At 44.7% G+C, this 22357-nt stretch overlaps 1 protein-coding gene and 1 non-coding gene across 2 annotated transcripts; one reads left to right on the top strand and one right to left on the bottom strand.

The window, feature by feature from the left end:
- The first annotated feature begins 6192 nt into the window (after nt 1-6192).
- Nucleotides 6193-6266, top strand: TRNAE-UUC. Its single transcript has one exon. It is a non-coding gene; the product is annotated as a tRNA-Glu (tRNA).
- Nucleotides 6267-10799: 4533 nt separating this feature from the next.
- Nucleotides 10800-22112, bottom strand: LOC119363858 (phospholipase A-2-activating protein-like). The gene is made up of 22 exons (XM_037629225.1): nt 21941-22112; nt 20580-20914; nt 20011-20114; nt 19369-19437; nt 19213-19273; nt 18778-18917; nt 16985-17174; nt 16699-16760; nt 16199-16287; nt 15734-15806; nt 15080-15139; nt 14700-14846; nt 14559-14597; nt 14395-14432; nt 14118-14204; nt 13263-13428; nt 12328-12405; nt 12001-12137; nt 11726-11802; nt 11494-11563; nt 11345-11410; nt 10800-11237 (listed from the first exon to the last, which is right to left on the bottom strand). The coding sequence occupies exons 1-22, from the start codon at nt 21986-21988 to the stop codon at nt 11109-11111; spliced, it is 2265 nt and encodes a 754-aa protein (XP_037485122.1). The 5' UTR covers nt 21989-22112; the 3' UTR covers nt 10800-11108.
- Between the last annotated feature and the right edge of the window lie 245 nt (nt 22113-22357).

The raw sequence follows: 22357 nt of genomic DNA, 5'->3' as shown, positions 1-22357 counted from the left end.
GAAGGATGAGTGGAAAGATGGCCTACTCCAGGACACATTACTGAGAGCTTTTTCCTTTGCCAGGGATCCAGATATGCCAGTCCAGTACCTACTTTCCTCGGTGAGGTTAGGAGATGTGTTTCACCTCCCCCTCTCGATGGAAGCTCGGCTTGAGGTGACCAATTTGCAACTGGCCACGTCGGATGTGTCTCTGACTGTCAGGGATGATACATGGAAATGTGTGTGGGGAGGAAGTGATTTTAAAGCCACAAAATTTTATGAACATTGCTTCAGGGATATGCAGGTGGACGAGGCCTTTTGCTGGATTTGGAAGACCAAATGTACCATGCAATGGAAAATGTTCGCGTGGCTGCTACTGGCTGATCGTTTGAACACCAGAAATATGCTGAGAAGGAGACACTATAAAATCCAGAATGACGATTATACCTGCTTGCTCTGTCAAAACCCACCTGAAGAGGATGTTGCTCGCCTCTTCTTTAACTGTCCTTTTAGTAAAAGATGTTGGGACAGTATTGGGATTCATTGGCCAGTTGGGGACTTTAGGCTCACATTATTGCACGCTGGTAAAAACTCTTGGAATGGATACATGTTCATGGAGGTGTTCACGGTGGCGGCCTGGGGGATCTGGAAGGAAAGGAATGATAAAGACTTCAGAGGGATCCAACCGTCCTTTACATCCTGGAAGAACAGATTCAAGCATGATTTTGCTCTGTTGGTCCATAGGGCCAAGCAGGAGCATGCTCCTTATATCCTGTCACTAGTAGCTGCCTTGTAATTAGGGGGATTTCACCTTCTGTAACTCTTCTTCTCACCCCACCCCCCCCCCCTTCATGTAGTAGTGACTTGTGTAGTAGGGTTGTAGGCTGACTGGACTGGACTGTTGAGACTGTACTAACCCTTTAACACTTTAATATAAAGTCAGTGGGGACTTCCCCCACTGTCATCAGCTCTCAAAAATAATATGGAGTCGAGCTCCTCAACTCAACCCAGTGGCAGTCGGGCACTCGAGCTCTTTCAAAGATCGGACCAAACGGGGCTTAATGTCGCTCATGATTAGGCCATTGGCTCGCTCGACTTGTTCATTGGACTGTGGGTGGTATACAGAGGCATAGTCAAGCTTAATGCCTAAGTTAGCACACCAGTCCTTTACTTTCTGGGCAGTAAAATTGGATCCATTATCCATTATTATGCTATGGGAGACACCGTAACGGTGAACCGTGCCAGATATGAAATCAATGACCGTCCTGGACTTGGCTGAGGCTACTGGTTTTGCCTCGATCCATTTTGTGAGTTTATATACCATCATGAGTAGATACTTCTTTTTCTTGGTCCCCCCCCCTTAAAGTGGTCTGACCATGACCAGGCCCCGGACAGCAAAAGGCCAAGTGATTGATATTGTTCGAAGGGCCGTAGGGGGCATATGACTTTGATTTGCAAAGAGCTGGCAACTAACACAATGTTGGACCAATGTTTGGGCGTCTGAGCGGGCGGTGGGCCAAAAGAACCCAGCTCGGAAAGCCTTGCTGACCAGGGCCCGAGCTGTCGCATGGTGACCAACCACGCCGGCATGAATTTCCGCCAAGAGCAGTCTCCCCTCCTCTTCAGATATGCATCTTTGGAGAACTCCGGTGGTGTTATTCTTGTAAAGTTCGCCCTCATGGACCCTATAGGCTTTAGATCGCCGGATTATGCTCCTTGCCTTGGTCTAGTCATTGGGTAGCTCTTAGCGGAGAAGATAGGCGAGGAAGGACTCGGTCCATGGCGCGATTACTTCCATGACTTCATGGGCCGAAGACGTTTCTTCGATTGTCGAGCCCCCAATAATTCCTTTGGCGGGTTCGATGATCGGCAGGATAAGCTTTCCTGAATCCTTGGCTTCAGCGTCCTTGCCATCATCTTGCCACACCACGGACGGCTTGAAGAGTCGTTCCAAAAAGGTGTTCTCAGGAACGAGGTCACGTTTAGCGCCCATTCAAGCAAGGACATCGGTATCTTGATTGTTGTCTCTAGAAACATGATGGAACTCCAGCCCCTCAAACCGGGTGGATATTTTTAGGATGACATTGCAATATGTTGTCATTTTTGGGTCTTTTGCATCGAATTCCCTGTTGACTTGAGATATAGAGAGATTAGAGTCTTCCCGTACCTCGAGCCGATGTATACCCATTGATACTGCCATCCGAAGTCCATGCAGCAGAGCCTCATATTCAGTTGCGTTGTTGGAGTCGGTGTACATAATCTACAGTACATACCAGATGTTGTCGCTGGTGGGAGATGTGAGAATCACTCCAGCCCCCAGTCCGGCGAGCATTTTGGAGCCGTCGAAATACATCGTCCAATACTAGTAAATACTGTACTCTCTAGGGAGCTCGGCTTCCGTCCACTCAGCCACAAAATCCACTAACACCTAAGATTTAATAGCTTGGCACGATCGGTATATGATTTCGAAAGGGAGGAGCTCAATGGCCCATTTGGCTATACAGCCTGTAGCGTCCCTGTTGTTAATTGTATCATTCAGGGATACTTTGGTGCCACCGTGACCGAACACTCTTGAAAATAGTGTCAGAGCTTTCGGGATGCCATGAAGACTGCGTAGGCGATCTTTTGGTAATGCGGATACCTTGTTTTCCATGAGGTGAGCACCTCAGACACGTAGTAGACTGGCTTTTGCACCTAGAGCTTGTGACCCTCTGCCTCTCGTTCAACGAGGAGGACTGCACTGGCCACCTGGTTTGTGGCCGAAATGTATAGTAGCATTAGCTCACCAACGTTGGGTGCTGCCAAGATGGGATTACTGGCCAGTAATGTTTTAATTTCCTCCAGTGCAGCCGCTGCCTCGCTAGTCCATTCGAATTTTTTGGTCCGTTTGAGTAGCCTGTAGAGTGGTAAGGCATTTTCACCAAGTCGTTAAATAAAGCGGCTTAAAGGCCGCTACGCAATCGGCCAATTTCTGGACATGTTTTAGCTCGGTGGAAATCGCTAGCTGGGACAGGGCCCGGATTTTGGCCGGGTTAGCCTTTATTCCTCTATGGGAGCCGACAAATCCGAGCAACTTGCCCGCGGGTACCCCGAAGACACATTTGTCCGGATTGAGCCGTATATCGTAAGCCCGCAGACTGTCGATGGTTTGGCGGAGGTTGTCCACCAGGTGACTGGCGTGCTTGGTTTTAATGACCACCTCATCCACATATGCCTAGACCGTTTTGCCGATTTGCTTTGCCGGACATGTCTGGATCATCTGCTGGTAAGTAACACCTGCGTTTTTTAATCCAAAGGGCATTTTGTTGAAGCAGAATGGCCCATGGGGGGTGATGAAGGTTGTGGCCGCTTGATCGGACTCCTTCATTTTATTATGATGGTACCCGGAGTAAGCATCGAGAAAACACAGTGAGTCGTGCCTAGCGGTGGCGTCTATGATCTGGTCTATGCGGGGCAAATGGCCTCGGATCAGCAAGAGTGGCTGAGTGGCTGTGAAACACTATCTCTCAATGAAAGCATCAATGTCGATGTCAAAACAGGAGATCTCGGGTAGGGGGTTCCGAGCTGTGGACCTCGGATCGATGGGTAACAGGGAACGTAGAGACAGTGTTTACCTAGGTTCGGGCCCTCTCTAGGAGGTAAAACCCTACGTCCTGCTTGGTTGTATTGATGTGTTTGTGTGAAAATTACAAAGATGATCTACCACGAGATCGAATGAACTAAACCCTAGGTGGGTATCGTAGTAATGGTTCTCCCCCCTATGGGCTAAACCCTCTGGTTTATATAGACACCAGGGGTACCTAGGGTTACACATGGTTGGTCACCATCAGAGGATAAACATGCCAGTTTCGCTAACAAGACTTGGAGGATACATCAAGTCTTCAGAGATTTCTTTTCATAGAACGAAATCGTCTGCAGTTCGGCCTTCCTTGGATGAATCAAGAGTGGCCCACCAGTCCGGCCCATGAGAGATAGGCCGACAACCCGATGACCCCTTAGTCCAGGACACCCTCAATCATTGTTCTGCTCAGCCTTCTTAAGGCAAACTTGTTTATCTTATGTATGTACTCAAATGTCGTTGCTTCTACTCACTTATTTATTCGAGCCTTCGTGGCCCTGGCTTGCAATATAAAGTTTTATTTTTGAATTTGTGTCTAGAGTTGTGTTGTGATATCTTCCCGTGAGTCTCTGATCTTAATCGTGCACATTTGCGTGCATGATTAAGTCGGGGGCGTCACAGGCGCCGTCCCCGGATCTGCTGACGTCCCAGCGGTACACCTAACAAGGAGAGGCACGCGAGTGGGTCAGCGCATCACCCATCTGGTTTGGGGCGACGCCGATGCAAGAGAAGCTCTAACTCGAGCAGTGTCGAACACGCTGGCTGGCGGAGGAGCGCCGTGAGGGTGAGCGCCTTGAGCAGTGGGAGTGTGACGCGGAGGAGGAGCGCCACGAGGCAAAGGAGGAGGAGCGCCTGGCCCGCGCTGCCCAGCCGGCGGCGCTCACGCCGGCTCTGTAGGACGTCGCCACAGCCTGGGAGACGGCGTTCCCCTGGGCTGGCCCGACGCCGACGCTCGTTGACCTCACCGGCCCCGGCACTGACAACGAGGACACCTAGGGCAACGCACCTCCTCCTCTTTTTTAGTTTATTAAATGTTTTTAATTAATGTAATGTGGACTCATGGACTCTCGTGGCCGGCATTTATGTTTGATTAACGTTTTTAATTTCAAAATATTTGTGTTATTTATTTTTTCGCCCGCGAACTCAAAAATTGATCGGACCAGCATTGAGCGCAAGCGCCGACCCAAACGCGAAAGCGAATACGGGTGTCCGCTGAGCCGACCCAAACGAATAAAAAGCGGACAAAAGGCACGTCTGTTTGGGTCGTCCGGTTGGAGTTGCTCTAAGCCTAGAATTATTAGGTAACTGTCACCTTTCTCTCATACGTTCCCACAATTCTCTTGCATGTTCACATGCGATCAAGACATGGTAGCTTGATTCTTCCTCTCTGCCACAAAGTGGGTTCGTAGATCTTTCTGAAATATGCATGTACTTCTTGCATTGGTAGCTAACGCTCGGTGTTACCTGTACATAAACATGTGCATTCAGTATGTAAAGTTTGTTCGGTCCAGTCATTTCGATCTTCCCTATTTAATGGCTGAATTTACTTCTTTCTTTTCATTTTCTCTCTATTCAGTCTTCGGTCAATACGGCTCGGTCTTCGTCTTGACCAAACGAACAAATTTCACAATAAAAGCAGTGTGATTCATTGGTTCTAAATATGAGTAAGGGGGCAATTGTGGAAGGCACTTATGCTGAGACTTGCAACTTTGTGAGACTCCCAGAGTTACGAGTTGGGAGAAGGGCAAAGGAAATGGAGTCTGGGACTCCGGGTATACGAGATTGATAGGACTATAGGGTTGTAGGCATGAGTGTGTGGGCCTCAGGGGTGTATGGCGCGGAGTAATCCAGTTTCTTTGTTTTATTCGGTCAGCTAGCTGTGGAAGATAGACCGATCTGACCAAAATTAATTGGGTCTTCGATTTTTCATGACCGATCTCCATTCGGTATTCTACAACTCTTATCATATCAATACGGTTTCATTGAGAATCAACTTATAATTGGATGGTTAGAGGGATTATGGTATCTCAAGCCCACCAAGGTTCAAGTCCTAGTGCTCGCATTTATTCAGTTTTTCAGAGGTGTTCATATGGGTGAGTGTATGCGCGTGTATATGAGCACTTGCGTCTGGACTGTGTTCAAAAGAAATACGGTTTCATCCTTGGTCTCGGTCTTAATGCCAGAGAAATGATAAACTACAGCGGGAAAGGGTATGTAATACTTTGTTCGTTTCTTTTTAGTCTGCATATCATTGGTCAAAGTTAAACTTTATAAAGTTTGACTAGCTTTATAGAAAAAATATCAACATCTACAATACTAAAATTATACGGTATGAAAATTAATTTCATGATGCATCTAACAATATTGATTTTATATTGTGAATCTTGATTTTTTTTATAAACTTAGTCAAAGTTAACAAAATTTGACTTAGACCTAATCTTATATGCAGACTAAAAAGAAACAGATGAAGTAACTAATAGCCAGAGATTGGCAACCATCGAAGCAAAAAAAGCAAATCTTTGGATTTGACCAAACCAAAGAAGTTGCGGGCTGATTCTATACAAATAGCTTATATCATAATTCTGACTCACCAATCCATTGTCGTCCAGCCCGGTTAGGATACCTGGCTTTCACCCAGGCGACCCGGGTTCAAATCCCGGCAATGGAGCCTTTTTGTTTTTCAGTCCCTTTATATACCGCTGACGTGTATAGATGGTGAACTACGTACAGCCAACAAGCCACTTTGTCTTCTTTTCTTTGCGGGAAATAGTGAGTATTTTATTCCTCGGGAAAATGTTACCGTCTACTAATACAAAATCTTTCACACTGTCTGAGACTCTGTACAACCAACAAGCGCTCCCTATATTATAGCAAGACTAAGAGCAACTCTATTTTAATTACGAATAATTTTCAATAGAATTGACCCATGAAGCTCCAAAAGCTTCTTGATCTCTATCATCAAGTGTATGTAGGCAGAGCGATCAAGTGATCATCCGTTAGAGCAGCGATAGCAACCGAAGATTCGGAGTGGATCACGATAGGTAGGTCAGAACGCTCTATACTCGAAGAAAGTCCTTCTAGAATAGCACTTATCGCAGCTTCAAGGACATATTTGCAATGGAATATATTGCATATTTGTAAGCAGGGAAAACAAAATAATTGACTCGTCTGATCTTAGGATTCCATATATCTGTAAGCAGAGAAAACAAAATAATTGACTCGTCTGTGTTCTTCAGCCGTTGAGCCTCGTAGGAGGCACTTTTTTCGCCGTTTGGGGGCTGCCGGCGAAAACTTTGGCCCGGGATGGAAAAATCTCCAGCCGTTTCCACCCCCAACTCCCCAAGCGAGGCCGTGCTCGTCCTGCGCGCTGCGCTCCGCGACACGCTCGGCGAGGCCGTGAGCGCCGTTGGGGCCGTCGCCGGCCTGGCGTCCCTGTCCAACCACGCGCGCGAGGAGATGGTTGTGCGCAACTGCATAGAGCTGCTCGGGTACTCCGTCGACGAGCTCGGGTGGTCGCTCAACGCCATGGCCGAGCCCCTCCACGGCGCGGAGCCGGAGATGGAGACCGCTCACGGCGCTGCGCCAAGGAGCGTTCGCAGGGGACGCACGCGGAAGACGACCTGCAGGCTTCCACGGCACCGATGGCCGCCTGCTGCGTCGCGTCGAGGCGTCCGTGGCGCAGCTAACGCAGCTGGTGAGCAACCTCCTCGCCATGCACAAGCGTTGCTGCGTAGGATCATGCCGCTGCGCCAGCACGGCAACAACGATACGGCGGCGTCCGGCGCCGGTTCGGAGCTGCCGACGTGGGTGATGGACGTCGCCGGCGTCGTCGAAGAGGAGCTCAAGCGCGCCCAGAGCTGGCGCGACGGCTCGAGTCGCTCGCCGCGCGGGAGGTGGAGGTGGTGGCCGCGCTCTGCGAGGGGGCCGGGGCGCGCCGCTGGCCGAGTTGAGCTCGTCCAAGATTGAGAGGGGTCATGCACCTGATGCAGAAGAGGCGCGGGACCCGGCGGCGTCGAAGACGAGCTCAGGCGCGTCCGTTCCTGGCGGCGGAGGCCAAGTACGCGGCTGCCTCGCCGGAGCCCTGCAGAGGCCAAGTACGCGGCTGCCGAACTCCTCCCTTGCTTCCTTATCGTTGTCGCGGCAGCTCTGCTGCTCTGCCTGGTTGCTGCAGCTGCACCGAGTGCCCCGCGCCCCGCCCGCACCGGCGCGCGCCCGGGCCGCGGTCGCGTCAAGGCGGCGGCACTGCTTCTAGCCGATGGGGCAGCGATAGCAAGTCCAGCAGCGGGGCAGCGATAGCAAGTCCATCAGCAGGTGGTGGAGTACGACGGCGTGCCCTTCGTGGCCACCGGCGAGGGGCTGGGGATGCCCGACCGGCTCTACGAGCGCGTCGACGGCCTCCGTGCCCACCTCCTGGTACTTGAGCTCGGCGGCGGCCTCGGTGGTGCGCAAGTCCAACAGCTGCAGCAGGAAGGCGTCATGCGCGCGAGCCATGGCCAGGGAGGGCGGAGCGCCTGTCGTACCGATGGCGCGGCTGAGGCGGCCCTCCGGCAGCGGAGAGGAGAGCCATGCGAGCAGACAGCGACACGCAGCGGACCGGCGGGGGCCAGCGAAGGAGACGCGCCACGGAGCGGACGAGCGGGGGAGGCACGTGGTGGCCCGGCCAGGAGAGAGAGACCAGAGAGGCTGGCAGTGGGCCTTTTGCAACTAAAGTTAAGCCCCGGCGCCCCCAGCTGCCCCCCGCCTTCCTGGTTTCCCTTGCGTGCGTCGGCTGTAATTTTTAGAATCAATTACACCACTAGTACCACAACTTGGCATAAAAATTCACTTTAGTGCCAAAACTTATGACATACATTGAACTGGTGTTATAACTTGGCTTTGGCATACATATACGGTGCAAAAAGCATTTGTATACGGAAATAGTGTTGACTAAGCACGCCACGTGGTGTGGGGCCCGCTATCATCTACTGAACGGTATAGTACGACGTGTGGCCGATTATTTTTTGAAAACCCCTTGGAATTATTTTTCCTAACGAGAAGTTCGTAGACACGTGTCAGGTCCATCCGTGAGCGAGCAAATTATATGCAAAAATGGCGGCTGATGTGATTTGAACCCATGATCTGGGGCATGAAGGGGTATGCGCCCAACCAATGCACCAAGAACTGTTTTCACTTTTTGCGAGGATACGCATCATATATGTTCCTTACACCTTAAGCGGACCGGCCCATTTTGCTCTGACATTTCTTTAAAAAATTGTAAATTATATGTAAGTTATAATTGTGTGTTATAAATTAGTTAATTGTAGAATAAAAATAAATAATTTTATATAATAGATATTTTTTGTTAAGAGCATGAGCATTTTTAATATATATTATATTTTTTAAGTATATAGAAAATATAAAATTACTTTGATACTTTTATAGAATATGAAAAATATTATTGCATAATTCTTTTATTTATAATTTAATCATATGGATAATTTATGAAATAATATGGGAATCGTTGTACAATGTAATATTGTTATTATATTATTTATAACATAATATTATAATTTATGTATTTGAATTTCTTAAAAAATAACGCTGTTGGATGGGGTTGTGGCCACGCGCACCTGATGACTACATGTTGCTTGTTTGAATCCCAACAAACTATTTTTACATTATATGAATATATGCGTCTTAAATAATAAACACTTTTATAGAATATATGAGTATTTTTTAAACTATGGACATTTTTTAACTTATGCATTTTATAAAAATATGTAGAAAATTTCTTAAAGCATGAACACTCTACATTAATATCTTGTTAAAACCCTGAAAATTTGAAACTTATTTAAACATTTATTAAAATATGTAGAAAAATATAAAATCCTAAAGCATCACACACGATTAAAAAAACTGCAGAATGGTGAAGGTTCTCCAGCTAGCTTACGGCCATATGATATATAACGTGCGTTTTTTGTTACAATATCAAATGCTTGTGTGCGCAAATGGTTAGCCATCCGCCCCTTATTGCTGCAGGTCACGTGTTCGAATTCCATAGGCTGTCATTTTTGCACACAATTTGCTACGGATGGACAAACACCTGCCAGGGACTTTACTGTGTGAAAGAAAAGAATTCCGAGGGGTTTCCCATAAAATACCAAGCCACACGCCCTACCTCTACCGTTCACTGACCGACAGCGGCCCCACGCCACATGGCGCGCCCAGTCAGCGCCGTGTCTGTATATAAACGTGATTTGCACTGTATATGCATGTCAAAGCCAAGTTGTAACACCAATTCAATGTATGCCGTAAGTTCTGGCACTAAAGTGATTTTTCACGCCAAGTTTTAGCACTAGTGGTGTAATAGACTATAATTTTTACTTAAACCAGCAAAAAGTGAGGTCGTGGAGGCACGGCTGGGGCATTTTTATCGCCGGTGCTAAAAAAGGCCCCTGAGGGGTGTCCTGGGGGCATGGGTGGAGATGCTCTTAGAGCATCTCCAACAGCCGCGCTAAGCGCCGCGCGCAAAAAATCTGTTTGCCGCGCGCGCTTCGGCTGGTTTAGCGCGCCGCTCCAGCAGCGCGCAAAAGCCAGCCGTCGTCGTGGTCATCCGCGACGGGAAGAAGAGGCTGCGCGCGAGGCCGTCGCTCGGCGGAGCTCCGGCGGTGGCGATGCCAACGCTCCCCGCGCTAGGGTTTCCGGCGACGGCGGGGGAAGGGGGGGTCACGGCTGTACAGCGGGATGCCGGTGTGCGCGTCCATGGGTGGCAGGGCGCCGACGCCGGCGCGCGCGGGGCGTAGGAGGAGGAGAGAAGAGAGTGTGGCGCGAGCGGTCGAGTGTGCCGCACGCTTTAGCAAGCGCCCGATATACACCACGCGGGATGGCGTTTTCGACAGCGCGCCCAACTAGTTATAGCGCGCGCGCCGTTTTTGCACGCCCGCTGAAGCGACCCGCCGCATAGCGCGCGCACTAAAAACGACTAATTTACAGCGCGGCGCTAGTTTAGCGCGGCTGTTAGAGATGCTCTTAGGATCACACGGCCGGCGACCGAAAGAGCCGCCACTGCTTGCGCACCACCGGTGTGGGTTCATGAGGTACCGAGGAACAAATATTGGTGACTTGCCCTTTATGATTTTCTGAGCACTTCTCTTTTGCGCTTGATCGTATTAACACTTCGTCTAAGAACAAAACGTACATCGTCAAAATTTAAAATGAGTCATGAAAGAATCAACGATGTGCTTCTGTGTTTATTACTCCCTCCGTCCAAAAATAAGTGACTCAACTTTATACTAACTTTGTGATCAGTCGCCTGCGTGCGCATAAATAGTAAACTTTGTGATCAGAGCGAAGGATTCGCACGATACCATGCTGATTACAAGGTGCAGCAAACTCTCCTGCACTCACGCAAAAGTTATGCTATTGCTACCACCTGCGCGGATGTGGGCTGCTACCACTACTTAGCTGCAACGCTGCGCCCAGCCCTCCGTTCCTCCTTTTCTCTCCAATGTATCTGTGACACTCTTTTCTCTCATCTTGTTAGCAGCTCAATATCAGCTCCGACTTCGGCGATCTTCGAGTCCATGGAAGCTTTTGCGCTGCTTGCGACGCTCTTCACGTCGAGGTCAAGGGCGATGGACTTGACCAGGCCGTTCAACATCTAAAGGTTAAACAGGTCAAGGGAAGCACATGCAAAGGTGATACCTCGTTCAAAACTCTGCCATAATAAATATGTTGTTTTGCGTAATGAAATGTCGAAAAGGATACAAGAGAGCCGATTGCAACAAGGGCCCTGTATTTTGAATCGGCATCTTGGGCATCGTCTTCAGCAATCTGTGGATCCAGACAAGAAATGTAAACACATGTGGCTGCAGGGAGTAGAGTGATTTACAGAGGTCAGAGATATGGGAACTCACTTCAAGGGCCGCAGAAAGAATTTGTGCCTGACTTTGTTCATCCTTCGATTGAATTGAAAGAACAGAATAGCTGCAGAAAAATATATATATTAGTCAAAAAAAGAGACAAGATCAATCAATGCAGGGACATCAGCAGCATTGCCAGGTGTGCCTGCTAAGTATGTTCCAGCATCATGACCAACAAAATTGTAATGCATGGCTAGGTACAAGTATAACACAACTCAAAACTTACTTCAGTAAAAGTGTGGCATATGCCAAGTGAGCGTTCTTGCTAAAAGACGGCTTGCAGCTCGAGAAAGAATCAATAATCTGGAATGATAGCAAACAAAAGTCACTACTTTGGCGCACCAAAACCTAATTTCGTTTTATGAACTAAAAGAGGCCCAGAAATTGACCGATAGATGTTCTAGTAATAATTATTGAATCATAAAACCAACAGCTACTTTCAAGTCAAAATATATAAATAGGCTGAAACAAAAAATAAGTGTATGTAGTTTGAAAACTAACCTCAGCACAATGGGTTTTCAACCATTGGTGTAAGCATGAGTTGTCAAATAAGTTAGTAACTGCTTTGAGGATTGTAAGCACATTCGGTGAGTGCACAGGTATTGCTACAGCCTTACGGAAGGTTTCCATGAGTACATCTGATTGATAACATGAGTAAAGAATCTTAGTTCAGTACCAATAAACAAAACAAGGCTCACCATTTTGCTAAGAAATACTACCAACTATTCTTAAAATGAACATAATAACCAAAAATACTGAGTCAAAAAAAAAACTCAGACAAGAAAGACTGATGCGCTAAAGCATTAGCAGGCACAAGCATAAACTCACCGTTTCCACTTTCGATGGTCTTAAGAAGTAAAGTAGCCCCGTCAGGATGCAACACAAACACCCTCAGAAAATCAACAACTGTAAGGTAGAGAGATGGGCAATTATTTCAGATGAACCAGAAACCATCTCCATCAAAAACATAATGCAGCTTCGAATATCCAAACATAACACACTACTCCCTCCGTTCCTAAATATTTGTCTTTTTAGAGATTTCAAATGGACTATCACATACGGATGTATATAGACATTTTTTAGGGTGTAGATTCACCCATTTCGCTCCGTATATAATCACTTGTTGAAATCTCTAAAAAGACAAATATTTAGGAACGGAGGGAGTAGTTGTTAAACCCAAGCAACTGTCCACTAATATTAGATAAGAATGTTTTACTGCGAAAAGCAACTGGAACAGAATCCACATGTAAAAGATAGCTCCATAGGAGAAAACAAGCTCCGGCATTCTTAACAGTTTGTCACCTTCGGTGAGAACATTGGGAAACCAAAATATATCTTGGTCGGTTGAATTTTATCCGATTTCTTTGACCAATACCAAGGCTTTATAACGAAATTCTCCTCATCCGTGGATGTATCAATTATTTTTCTCTCTTTTAACACTGAGAAGCTGACATTTTTCCAAATAACAACTTTAGCTCTACAATTCAAACTTTTGGCAGGAAAAAAGAGCATGCCACAATTAATTGGAACTGTCAACTACACCAATGGAATTATTACATTATAATATCTGGCGATAATTCAATTAGACTAAGAGTATGACAGAATGTACTCAGTCAATAATCTCCTTATGTTTTAGTTCTTGTTTCGACTGGCATCAGAATTCAAGAGTCTAGTCTAGTAATCACCAGGTGAAAACAGGAGTCAACCATTATGTTGCTAACAGTGTTAATGGGGTCCCAAAGTTTTTTAGAGAAGGGATGTACCTGGAAACATCATCTGTGAAGGCCAAGACTTCAATATTTTTAGCAACAACACGATGTCAGCATCTGCAAGCTTGCTTGTGTGATAAAATGATGTATTTTTCAATACTTTCACTATAGCAGCTAATCTTGAAAAGTCTGCCTCAGACAAGGATAGATGTTTTTGTTCCTGAATAGACAGAAGTCAATTATTAAGCCTAGGTAAGACATTAATGGTCCCTATGAACAGAGTGAATCCCCTGAAAGTATGAAATAATATAGAAATTAAAACCCCTCATAAAGTTTGGACATGATTGTATTCTAAGAATCCCATGTGGAGATACCAGACTGAACTAAGCTGTGGTTAAGCCCAAATAACTCCATAATTATTTTAGCTTTGTGCTAAATGAACCAGTACTCAAATGACAGCGATATGGTTATTATCGTCTAAAGATTTTTCCATTGCATCCAATAGAAAGCCAAAACACAAGAAATTCGCAGTTTTGCTAGCCAGGTCAAGTTATCCAATTCATACTTCAGCATAGCATAGTATCATAATTACACACCCATCATGGACATGGACATCCAACACATGTGTCTGCACTTCGAATAGCTGGAACAAACTTTGTTCAACTATGCTGAGAACCTGAGGTGGTTTAGTAGCATGTCTTTTCCACACTACTACTTGCCTAAGAAAGTTATATTCCTTATGCCAGGGACAAAATTATCAGCACAAGCTCGCAGCTTAAGAAACAAAAGGGACAACGGGAGGGTGAGAGATGTGGTAGTTCATGGACCTAAAGCACCTTGATAGTTCTAAAATAAATCTTTAAGGATGTAAATAAAGTTATGAGATACTGAAATAAGCTTCAAAATTACCGAGTCAGATGCAAGTGTTGCACTGAATTCTGTAATTTTCTTAAGGATTCCCTCAAACTGAGCCGTCTCAAATAGTAACATTCCGTTCTGCAAACAAAGGGAAGTTTTTTTTTTGTCTGAGAATTGCAATAGATCATAACACAAATCTGATGGCAGCTTGTTTCTAGTGTGTGTACGAGAACAAAGTACAGGTAGTTGAGTTCAAACGTTTTAGTTTCAATCAAGTACTCGTATTAGATTATCATCAGTTAATACAATCATGAAGATCCATTCGTACCTTTGGTATGTGCTTGAAAGTTTGTTTTGGGGCACTACCTGCAATTATGTATGGAACATTATGGCAGGACTCGTCAAAAGATGCTACAGATATTTACATTTTATGCGAGGAAAAAGGAAGAAAAACCTATTGTGACAAATTGAACACTGTGCTTGAATACATACCATTTGACGAAGACGATTGCCCGGGTACATATGCATTACCTGATACATAATTAATAAAGTCAAGCATCAACAGACCGAAACTGGCAATATATTAATATTTTATAAACGACTGCTGAAAGATATAAAATCTAACACGCTTACCCCCAGTATAAGGATCGCGGAAAGATGGATCTGGAACAAAATTGTTCTGCCCAGAATTTTGCAGTATGAATTCTACAACTTGCTGGCGATATGTCAATGGAAGATTTTCTTTCAGGAGCCATTTGTCTGCAACTGCGTATGGATCATCTGCACAAAACAATTCATAGGTAAGACGGTGGTACTTAAAATAGCAAAGTGGTAGACTCTCAAGCATCAAATCAAAGTGCAGTACATGCAAGCGGAGAAAAAACTTCACGTTAGATGGCTATTTAAATGATGATTTTTCTAAACATAACTATGTGGGTCACAATATTGCTTTTTTACTCTGGAAACAATAGCAGAGAACCAACTTGTAAATGCAAGACAAATGTGTGATATACCTGATCGATTGTAGGGCAGTTTCCGAATGGGCTCTCCATCTCCAATGTCAACATTAAAAACTGCACAAATATATAGAAAATAATACTATAAAGAAACAGAAAAGGTTAGAAAAAGGCTAGCACTCAACCCACTGATTTTCTGTCTGTCCCTGTGGGAGCTCAGCCAGGGATTTGCAACATGGCCCATGTTGCAGTTCCAATACGGGCAATGTTGCAAAGGACGGGGGCAGAGCGACGTGCGTGATGCGTGGGAGCTTAGCCTCGGTCAACATGGCCCATGTTGAAAGGACGGGGGCAGCACGAGGAGCATGACGCATGCCTGTGTGCGAGCTCAGCCTGAGATTTGCAACATGGCCCATGTTGCAAAGGACGGGAGCGAGACCATGTTGCACTGAAAACTTTTTTTTTTCATGAACCGCAAAAAAACTGTTCGGCGGAGTGCAACAAGGCTCTGTTGCAAAGCCCCAAACGCAACACGAGCCATGTTGTGGACAGACTGGGGCGCCCGGCTGACGGAGGAAGAGATCGAACGGCTGTCTCACACGCTAGCCAATGGCTACCAAGGCGGTTAATGCGATTCGATTATTGCTCTGCTGACGCATAGCGTCGCCTAAAAGTTGAACGGTGAAACACATCAAAGAGAAAATAACTTACCGAAGTCATAGTGAGCACCATCATAAACCTGACCTTGTGCAGCATCCCCAGGTCCATCCACCACTTCACCAATCTAGCAATTTGGTTTATGACAAGATAAGTCACCGACGCTTATTTTGGGACAGAGGGAGTATACAACAAAGCAACAATGCCACTGCAAGGTCAAGCGTGGTAAAAGCATATCGAGTGCTAAATTAGGTTCCATTTAATGTGTAATAAATGTGTCATCAACCCTATCATATTTGAAGATCGTACGTGTGAATTTGGACCGTTACAGGCATTGAGTGCCTCACGGATACCTCAAATTGCATAAAAACTTGCATTTAAGTTAGATAACTCAAGCAGCATCAAGCAGCTAAAGATAGCAACACGCCAAATATGTAAACATTTCTCAGCTTTGCAAATTCTTTGATGTAGCAACCTAATGTAATACTATGGAAAGGTCTAATGCACAAAGGTACTTACTTTGTCCCATTTTAGCTCTTTTGAATTCCATGAATAAGCAACACCGTTATCCCCCTCTCTAACAATTAGAGTTTGCCCATCAGTGTTTCCTGCTTGGGCAAAAGAAAAGTTACAAACATAGCATTACTATGCAAAAATAACACGCACGGTGATGACAGGATATTGTCAGTTACTTTACATACACCACAAGTCCACGACACTAAAGAATTTATAGAAAATTTGTTTTTATATTGTGATCTCCCTAATCCCTTATGCGCTGAAATATGATGAAGGCAAGGTTTATTGCAAACTGGAAAGATATGTATTTTCAAAAGCTCGAGATTATTTCAGTGTGCAACAGTACATCTTCAATCCGATTTTAATTTTGAACTCCATAATATGCTGACATTATGTTTCATGAAAACACATCCGGCCTGCAGAATTCACTACAAATAGTTGGAGCATCATGGAAATATGAACACAATACCCCTGTAACGTATCAGAAAAATGAGATATATGACCTTGAACTTGCAGTGCCTCAACTCCTGGTAGATCCATCAACTTCAGTCCACCAACAGTCTTTCTGTAGGGAAAAAAAAGGCATAAAGATCATTTGGTCAAATTAGTAGTCGACGTATGATTAACCCCATGGTTCCAACTATTATTTTTTTTGGACAACAAGAAGTCTCGCCTAAAAATTAAAATGTTAGCATAACAATTACATGATAGAGTAATCCGACAACAAAACTGATCCTTTAAGCAGAAGATGTCAAAACTCAGAATGTGAAAAAAAAAACAGGAACCAACCTGCTTAGTGTGTACTGAGAAATAATATCGGTATATGTTGCAAGTTCCTCATCACTGCAGAACCTATTATTGTCGGTTGTCCATATCCTCACAACTCCGTCAGAACATGCAGTAACAACATCTCCATTATCCAAAAATTTAGCATCCCATATACATCCTGGGTGTTCAATGCTCTGAACACAGATTCCATCTGCATTATATTGCTTGACAGTCATATAACCAGGTACATAAAGAAAAATCTGGATTCTGCTACGTACTAACAACCAAAACCAAAAAACTGCACTATAATGCACCTCCAATATAAATTTCGTTTCTACAATGGTTCATATTATGAATCCAAACATACTATCCCAAAAAACAAGACAGACATATCCTAGCAGCATCCATGAAACACACAACTCAAATCAGCCCAAGAAACTGGTTTACATCATCATAGGTACAGGTGAAAGAAGACCGTGTGTGGGACTGTGGGTATTGGGATTCTTATTTTCAATGTGGAAGAAAAGAAGACTGGAACTGCTCATGGACTAGCCAAAGGAGGAATCAAGACAAGAATACAGATGCTTAACGACAATTAGCAGATCTCTCTTTACTTATTGTCACAATTTCCATTATCGTGCTAAATACAAACTACCTTTCCCATATGCCACTGCCCAATATGTTTGAGGTCAAAGTATTTACAATCTTTTGCCTATAATAATGGAATCCCGTGCAATATTTTGCCTCTAACAGAATCCCACTTAAGAGGAAGTATTATCATAGACTGTGACTATTTTTGTTTGGAGAAAATATTAGACTGAGGCATAGGGGGACAAACCAGCTGACAAGTGGATAGTAACCCCAATGGAACGGTCAGGGTTTAAAGAGTTGTTCAGAACAGATGGTACAAGTACGGATGGGAATAAAAAATTAAAAAGGTGAAAAATAAACCCAAACCAAGAAAAGAAAAATATAATGTTAAATCAGCTCGGGGTCCATACATCAGTTGCCACGCATAGAAAACCGAATTAATATCAGTCAGTTCGGTTTTAGGTTCAGTTTAACCAAACGGACTGAAAGAATCTGCTCGTCCTATGGCCCCATTTCCCAGGGCCATGCTACCGTCCTTATCTACTTTATCAAAAAGCAAGTCCATCAAAATCTCAACTAAAGCCCAGCAAGATCTCCACCAAGTCAGCTAGGCGCCTAGGCCCATCTCTTGCTCTCGCGTATCAATGCAATCACGACGGTCAACGGGCCACAGGGAAACAAAGTTACGAACACTTCGCCCAATCCTAGCCGCCACAGCACCAGTCGACGTGCGTGCAATCCATCCCAACGACCAACAGCACTGCGCTTGGCGGCCCCATCAGTGGACTAGCACTCCTGTCAGTCTGTCACCGTCAACGAGACGATTCAAAGGATTCAATGGGCAGCAGCGCCATGCAACAATGACGGTAGCAAAGTGCAATCATGTATGCTCCGCATTGCTGATTCAACAACAGGATTTTGGATTTCAATCATGACCTGTTGATAAAATCCGAGTATTTGACAGCATGCACACCCTGTTCTGCTATTGAATTACAGTTCCGTTCAAACCGAAAAGCAAACCGAGGTTTGGGTGAACCCAATTTCCGGTTCATAGTAATTTCCAGGCTAACTCGGTTGTCAATTTTAGAAAACCAAAATACTGGGAAAAAAAGAGGAAGAACCGAATGCCCACGCCTAGATTAAAATATAAAGAAATTATATCCTATAAAAAAAGTGCCACTGCATTTTAACAAGAATTCTCCAAAGCAGACAAAATAAATCACCTTTCCATATCTTGACAGAGCGATCTTCACTGCCACTAGCAATTAGACCAGATGAATGCGCATCCACAGAATATACAAGAGAGGTATGGCCAATCATCTCCAACAGGGGTTGCCCAGTTAATGCCCATAATTTTATAGTTCTGCGACCAGACAAAATATCATATGTTTTCGTGTAAACAGAGTAGCTGTAAACTGATAGAATACATTTGATGCACAAAAATGTAAGACGACAATGAAAATGATGAAAAGCCAAATAGATGAGCAGTTCCTTTCAGCAAACCGTTGGCAGGATATTAGTACAAATATCCTAGATTAAACGAGAAATTATGATATCTTCATGTACAATTTTATAGAAAGAATAATAGCAGCCTGTACTGATCCATCCTTTCGTTTAAAAGCAAGTGGAACTAGTCAGGTGATATTTTAATCACTCACCCATCATGTGATGCAGAAAGTATACCCATCCCTGGCATCTGTGCTAAACATCGAACAGTGTCTGCAATGGGACAACATTTGTCAACCGATCAAGTATGTGTGGATGAGCACAAAAATGCCAAAAGCACTAGTGCACATCAGGAGTTAACAACTAACCTGCATGCCCAGAGAATGTATGTAGACAAGTCCTTCCTTTCCAAAGTTTAATGGTGGAATCACTTGAACCTATACAAAAGGGGAAAGATGTGAAGTATCAATCAACCGTTCGACAAATTTAGTTATAGATATTCATGGGCAGTCACAATTGCTCTCAAATATATACTTTCATACTCCCTCCGTCCGGTGAAAAGTGTATGTATAGAAATTTTAGGACAAATTATGGAGTGAAGTAAACAATGCACTGAAAAGGTGCAAGCCACCATCTCTCTCCTCTTTAATTACCCAACCCCCAATGAGCTAAGTGCATGTAGAAATTAAGGAGATCATGCGTAGAATGCTATTGGTCTTGATTACCGTGTGATGAGAGAGAAATATTTTTTTCCTACTTTAAAGTGCATTGAAAAGATAAAAGTACTCTTTTGTGGACAAATTTTAAAGCTAAATGTACACTTTTCACTGGACGGAGGGAGTAATTAATAAACCAGGATGACATATGATGTTGAAGCCAGTTATGGAAACGCTAAAAACAGTGAAAATAATAAATCGCACTAGCAGTACAAGGTACCAGCGCACCAATGTAGAAATTTAATAATAATAATCTAGTAAAAATGGAAAATGAAGACATAGCGGAAGCTCTACCCGTAAATAGTTCTCCCGAGGGCAGCTTTAGAACAGTTTGCACTGCAACTTTATGAGCCTCCCAAACTTCTACAGCATTGCCATCTCTCCACCTTCTTAAAGTACTGTGCATAATACAAGTGTCAGGGTACAGCAAGAAACCATTAGCTACAACGGGGAAACTTCATAAATTATTAGCCCATTATGTCATTTGACAAAAAAAAATACAGCATAAAGTATAATTCATAAACGCGCATGCCCAAAAATACTGAATACACCACAGCCTAAACACAAGTAACATTGGAAACCTTCTCTATCAGGGACTCAGTGTAGAAAGAAACAGAAGTACGATTGGTGAATTTGTACAAATAGAAGAAATATAAGTTATTATATTACATTCATGTTACACCACTACATCTGTCAAACAATTACCCCATGAACAAATTGTCTGCATTTGTTGTGTTATTACCATCATATACAAGAAAGACCCTCAGGATGAAATCAGCACAAACAAGCAATCAAGAAGAAGTATGGTGAAGCCATACAAGCAAGTTCTGCACAGGAATTACACTGGTTGGGAGAAAACATACCAATCCATCGATGAAGATATAATGTCACCGTTGTCGTCGATAGCAAGACCAGTCACCTGTGAGGTGTGACCCTTCATTGTTCTAACAACTTCTCCTGTATGCAAATTCCATAGCAATACTAGTGTATCCATGCCACCAGAAACAATCGCTCCTTCCGGAAAGCGATCAGAAGGTGGGGCCCAAACCATCGGGCCAACAAAACTTGAATGTCCTACAAGTGTTTTTGAGAGGACATATTCGCGCTTCTTTTCCGGGTGCTGCGTCCAGAATCTCACTGTTTTATCTCTTGATGATGTTGCAACCCCCACATCACCACAGATACAGATCCCACGAACCTATTAAAAAAAGAGCAAACACAAGTTAGCCAAGAACCAAATGTGTAGCAAATGTAGAAATTATGAAAGAGTTTGATAACAAGGATCTAACTTTATTGGTTGAATACATACCAATGCTCAAAGTCTTGAACTACTTAGTGATGCAGATATGCGTTCCACGTATGCAAAATAAACTTTGCCTAAGCTCTTAACAGTTTGAGCAAAATAATCGGTTAATACACAGGGATCACCTTTATCTCCAAATTTGGTTGATCATCATATACGCACTTTTTTACTTTCAAGACTAACATGCTCCCCTTTTACTATCCTTTGAACATAGACATGGGTTTGCATAAAGGGGTGTTTTGTATTATGTTTGGTATTTACATGCTAAATGCAAGTTATAATTGGAACCATAAATCCATAGTTAGAAAAACAGAACGTGGCATTCAGGATGAGCATTGATTCCTGCAATAAGCACGACAATTTGTTGAATTTATGGTGGAACACAACATAGGAACTAACCATCTGATTACACAAGTGAAAAGAACTCCAGCAAAACCAAATAACCAATGATTCCTAGATCCACAAATCCACTACAAATATCTATCAAAAGCAAGTCAAACTGCAATGACTAACCGCCGGCTATTTTTACACTACATATTCACCCCCTAAACCCTGTAAATCGACTGTTACAAACCGAAACTAAAGTCACAAGAGCATGCGCAGGGAAGAACTAAAATTCGGACGGGCAATTGAAATCTAAAACTTGTGGGGAGGTGTTGGACCGGAGGAGGGGGCAAGCTGAACCCGCGGGAGGGCAACCAAGCTAGCTAGGTCGAATTACGCAAACCCGCGCCGCCCTTCCAGCGAACGCGTCCAACTTGCAGATCGAGGCGGCCCGCGCCCGCCGCAAACCCTCCGTCTAGGGTTCGTCCGGGCCGGCCAGGTGGGATCGAATCGCGTACATACTTGCAGGGGAAGCAAAGCGGGGAGCTGAGGCGACGGACGCGGGGCGAATAGTGCAGGGGAGAGGGAGAGGCTTACATCATCCTCGTGGCCGTGGAGCTGCGCGCTGAGGTGGTACTCGGCCATGGTCGGCGCCGGACGACGTACGGCAGCGAGAGAGAAAGATTGGCGGAGGAGGGAGACGGCGAGTCGAGACTGACACGATGCCAACTGCGAGCAGAGTTTCGTGGGTTGTTGTGCCTCGGTCGTATCTCGCGTTGTTGCGATTTTATGGAGGCTGGGCCGTGCCAGGTTGAGGTGGGCTCTCTTTATGGGCTGAGAGCATCTACGACCAATTCGGCGGACGAGCCCGGGCAGGTCCGGACGCGTCCGCTTTGGACCCCTATATTTTCGTGCATGCAACACAATACTCAAAATTGGCCCTGTTTGAATACTCTAACTTAGCTAGAGGTTAGAGTTAGTTTCTACTCCCTCCATTCCAAAATAGATGACCCA

The sequence above is a fragment of the Triticum dicoccoides genome, chromosome 2B (assembly GCF_002162155.2).
Source record: "Triticum dicoccoides isolate Atlit2015 ecotype Zavitan chromosome 2B, WEW_v2.0, whole genome shotgun sequence".
NCBI lineage: Eukaryota > Viridiplantae > Streptophyta > Magnoliopsida > Poales > Poaceae > Triticum > Triticum dicoccoides.
This window is presented reverse-complemented; position numbering and strand designations above follow the sequence as displayed.

Bases quoted from the DNA above. Each gene is read 5' to 3' on its own strand.
- LOC119363858 (XM_037629225.1), bottom strand. From the start codon at position 21,988: ATGGCCGAGTACCACCTCAGCGCGCAGCTCCACGGCCACGAGGATGAT. The intron at 17,175-18,777 runs GTGATTTATTTT...AATATAATGCAG, and splicing joins CTCTGTCAAGATATGGAAAG to ATGGAATCTGTGTTCAGAGC. The intron at 16,288-16,698 runs GTCATATATCTC...TTGCCCAAGCAG, and splicing joins TGAGGCACTGCAAGTTCAAG to GAAACACTGATGGGCAAACT.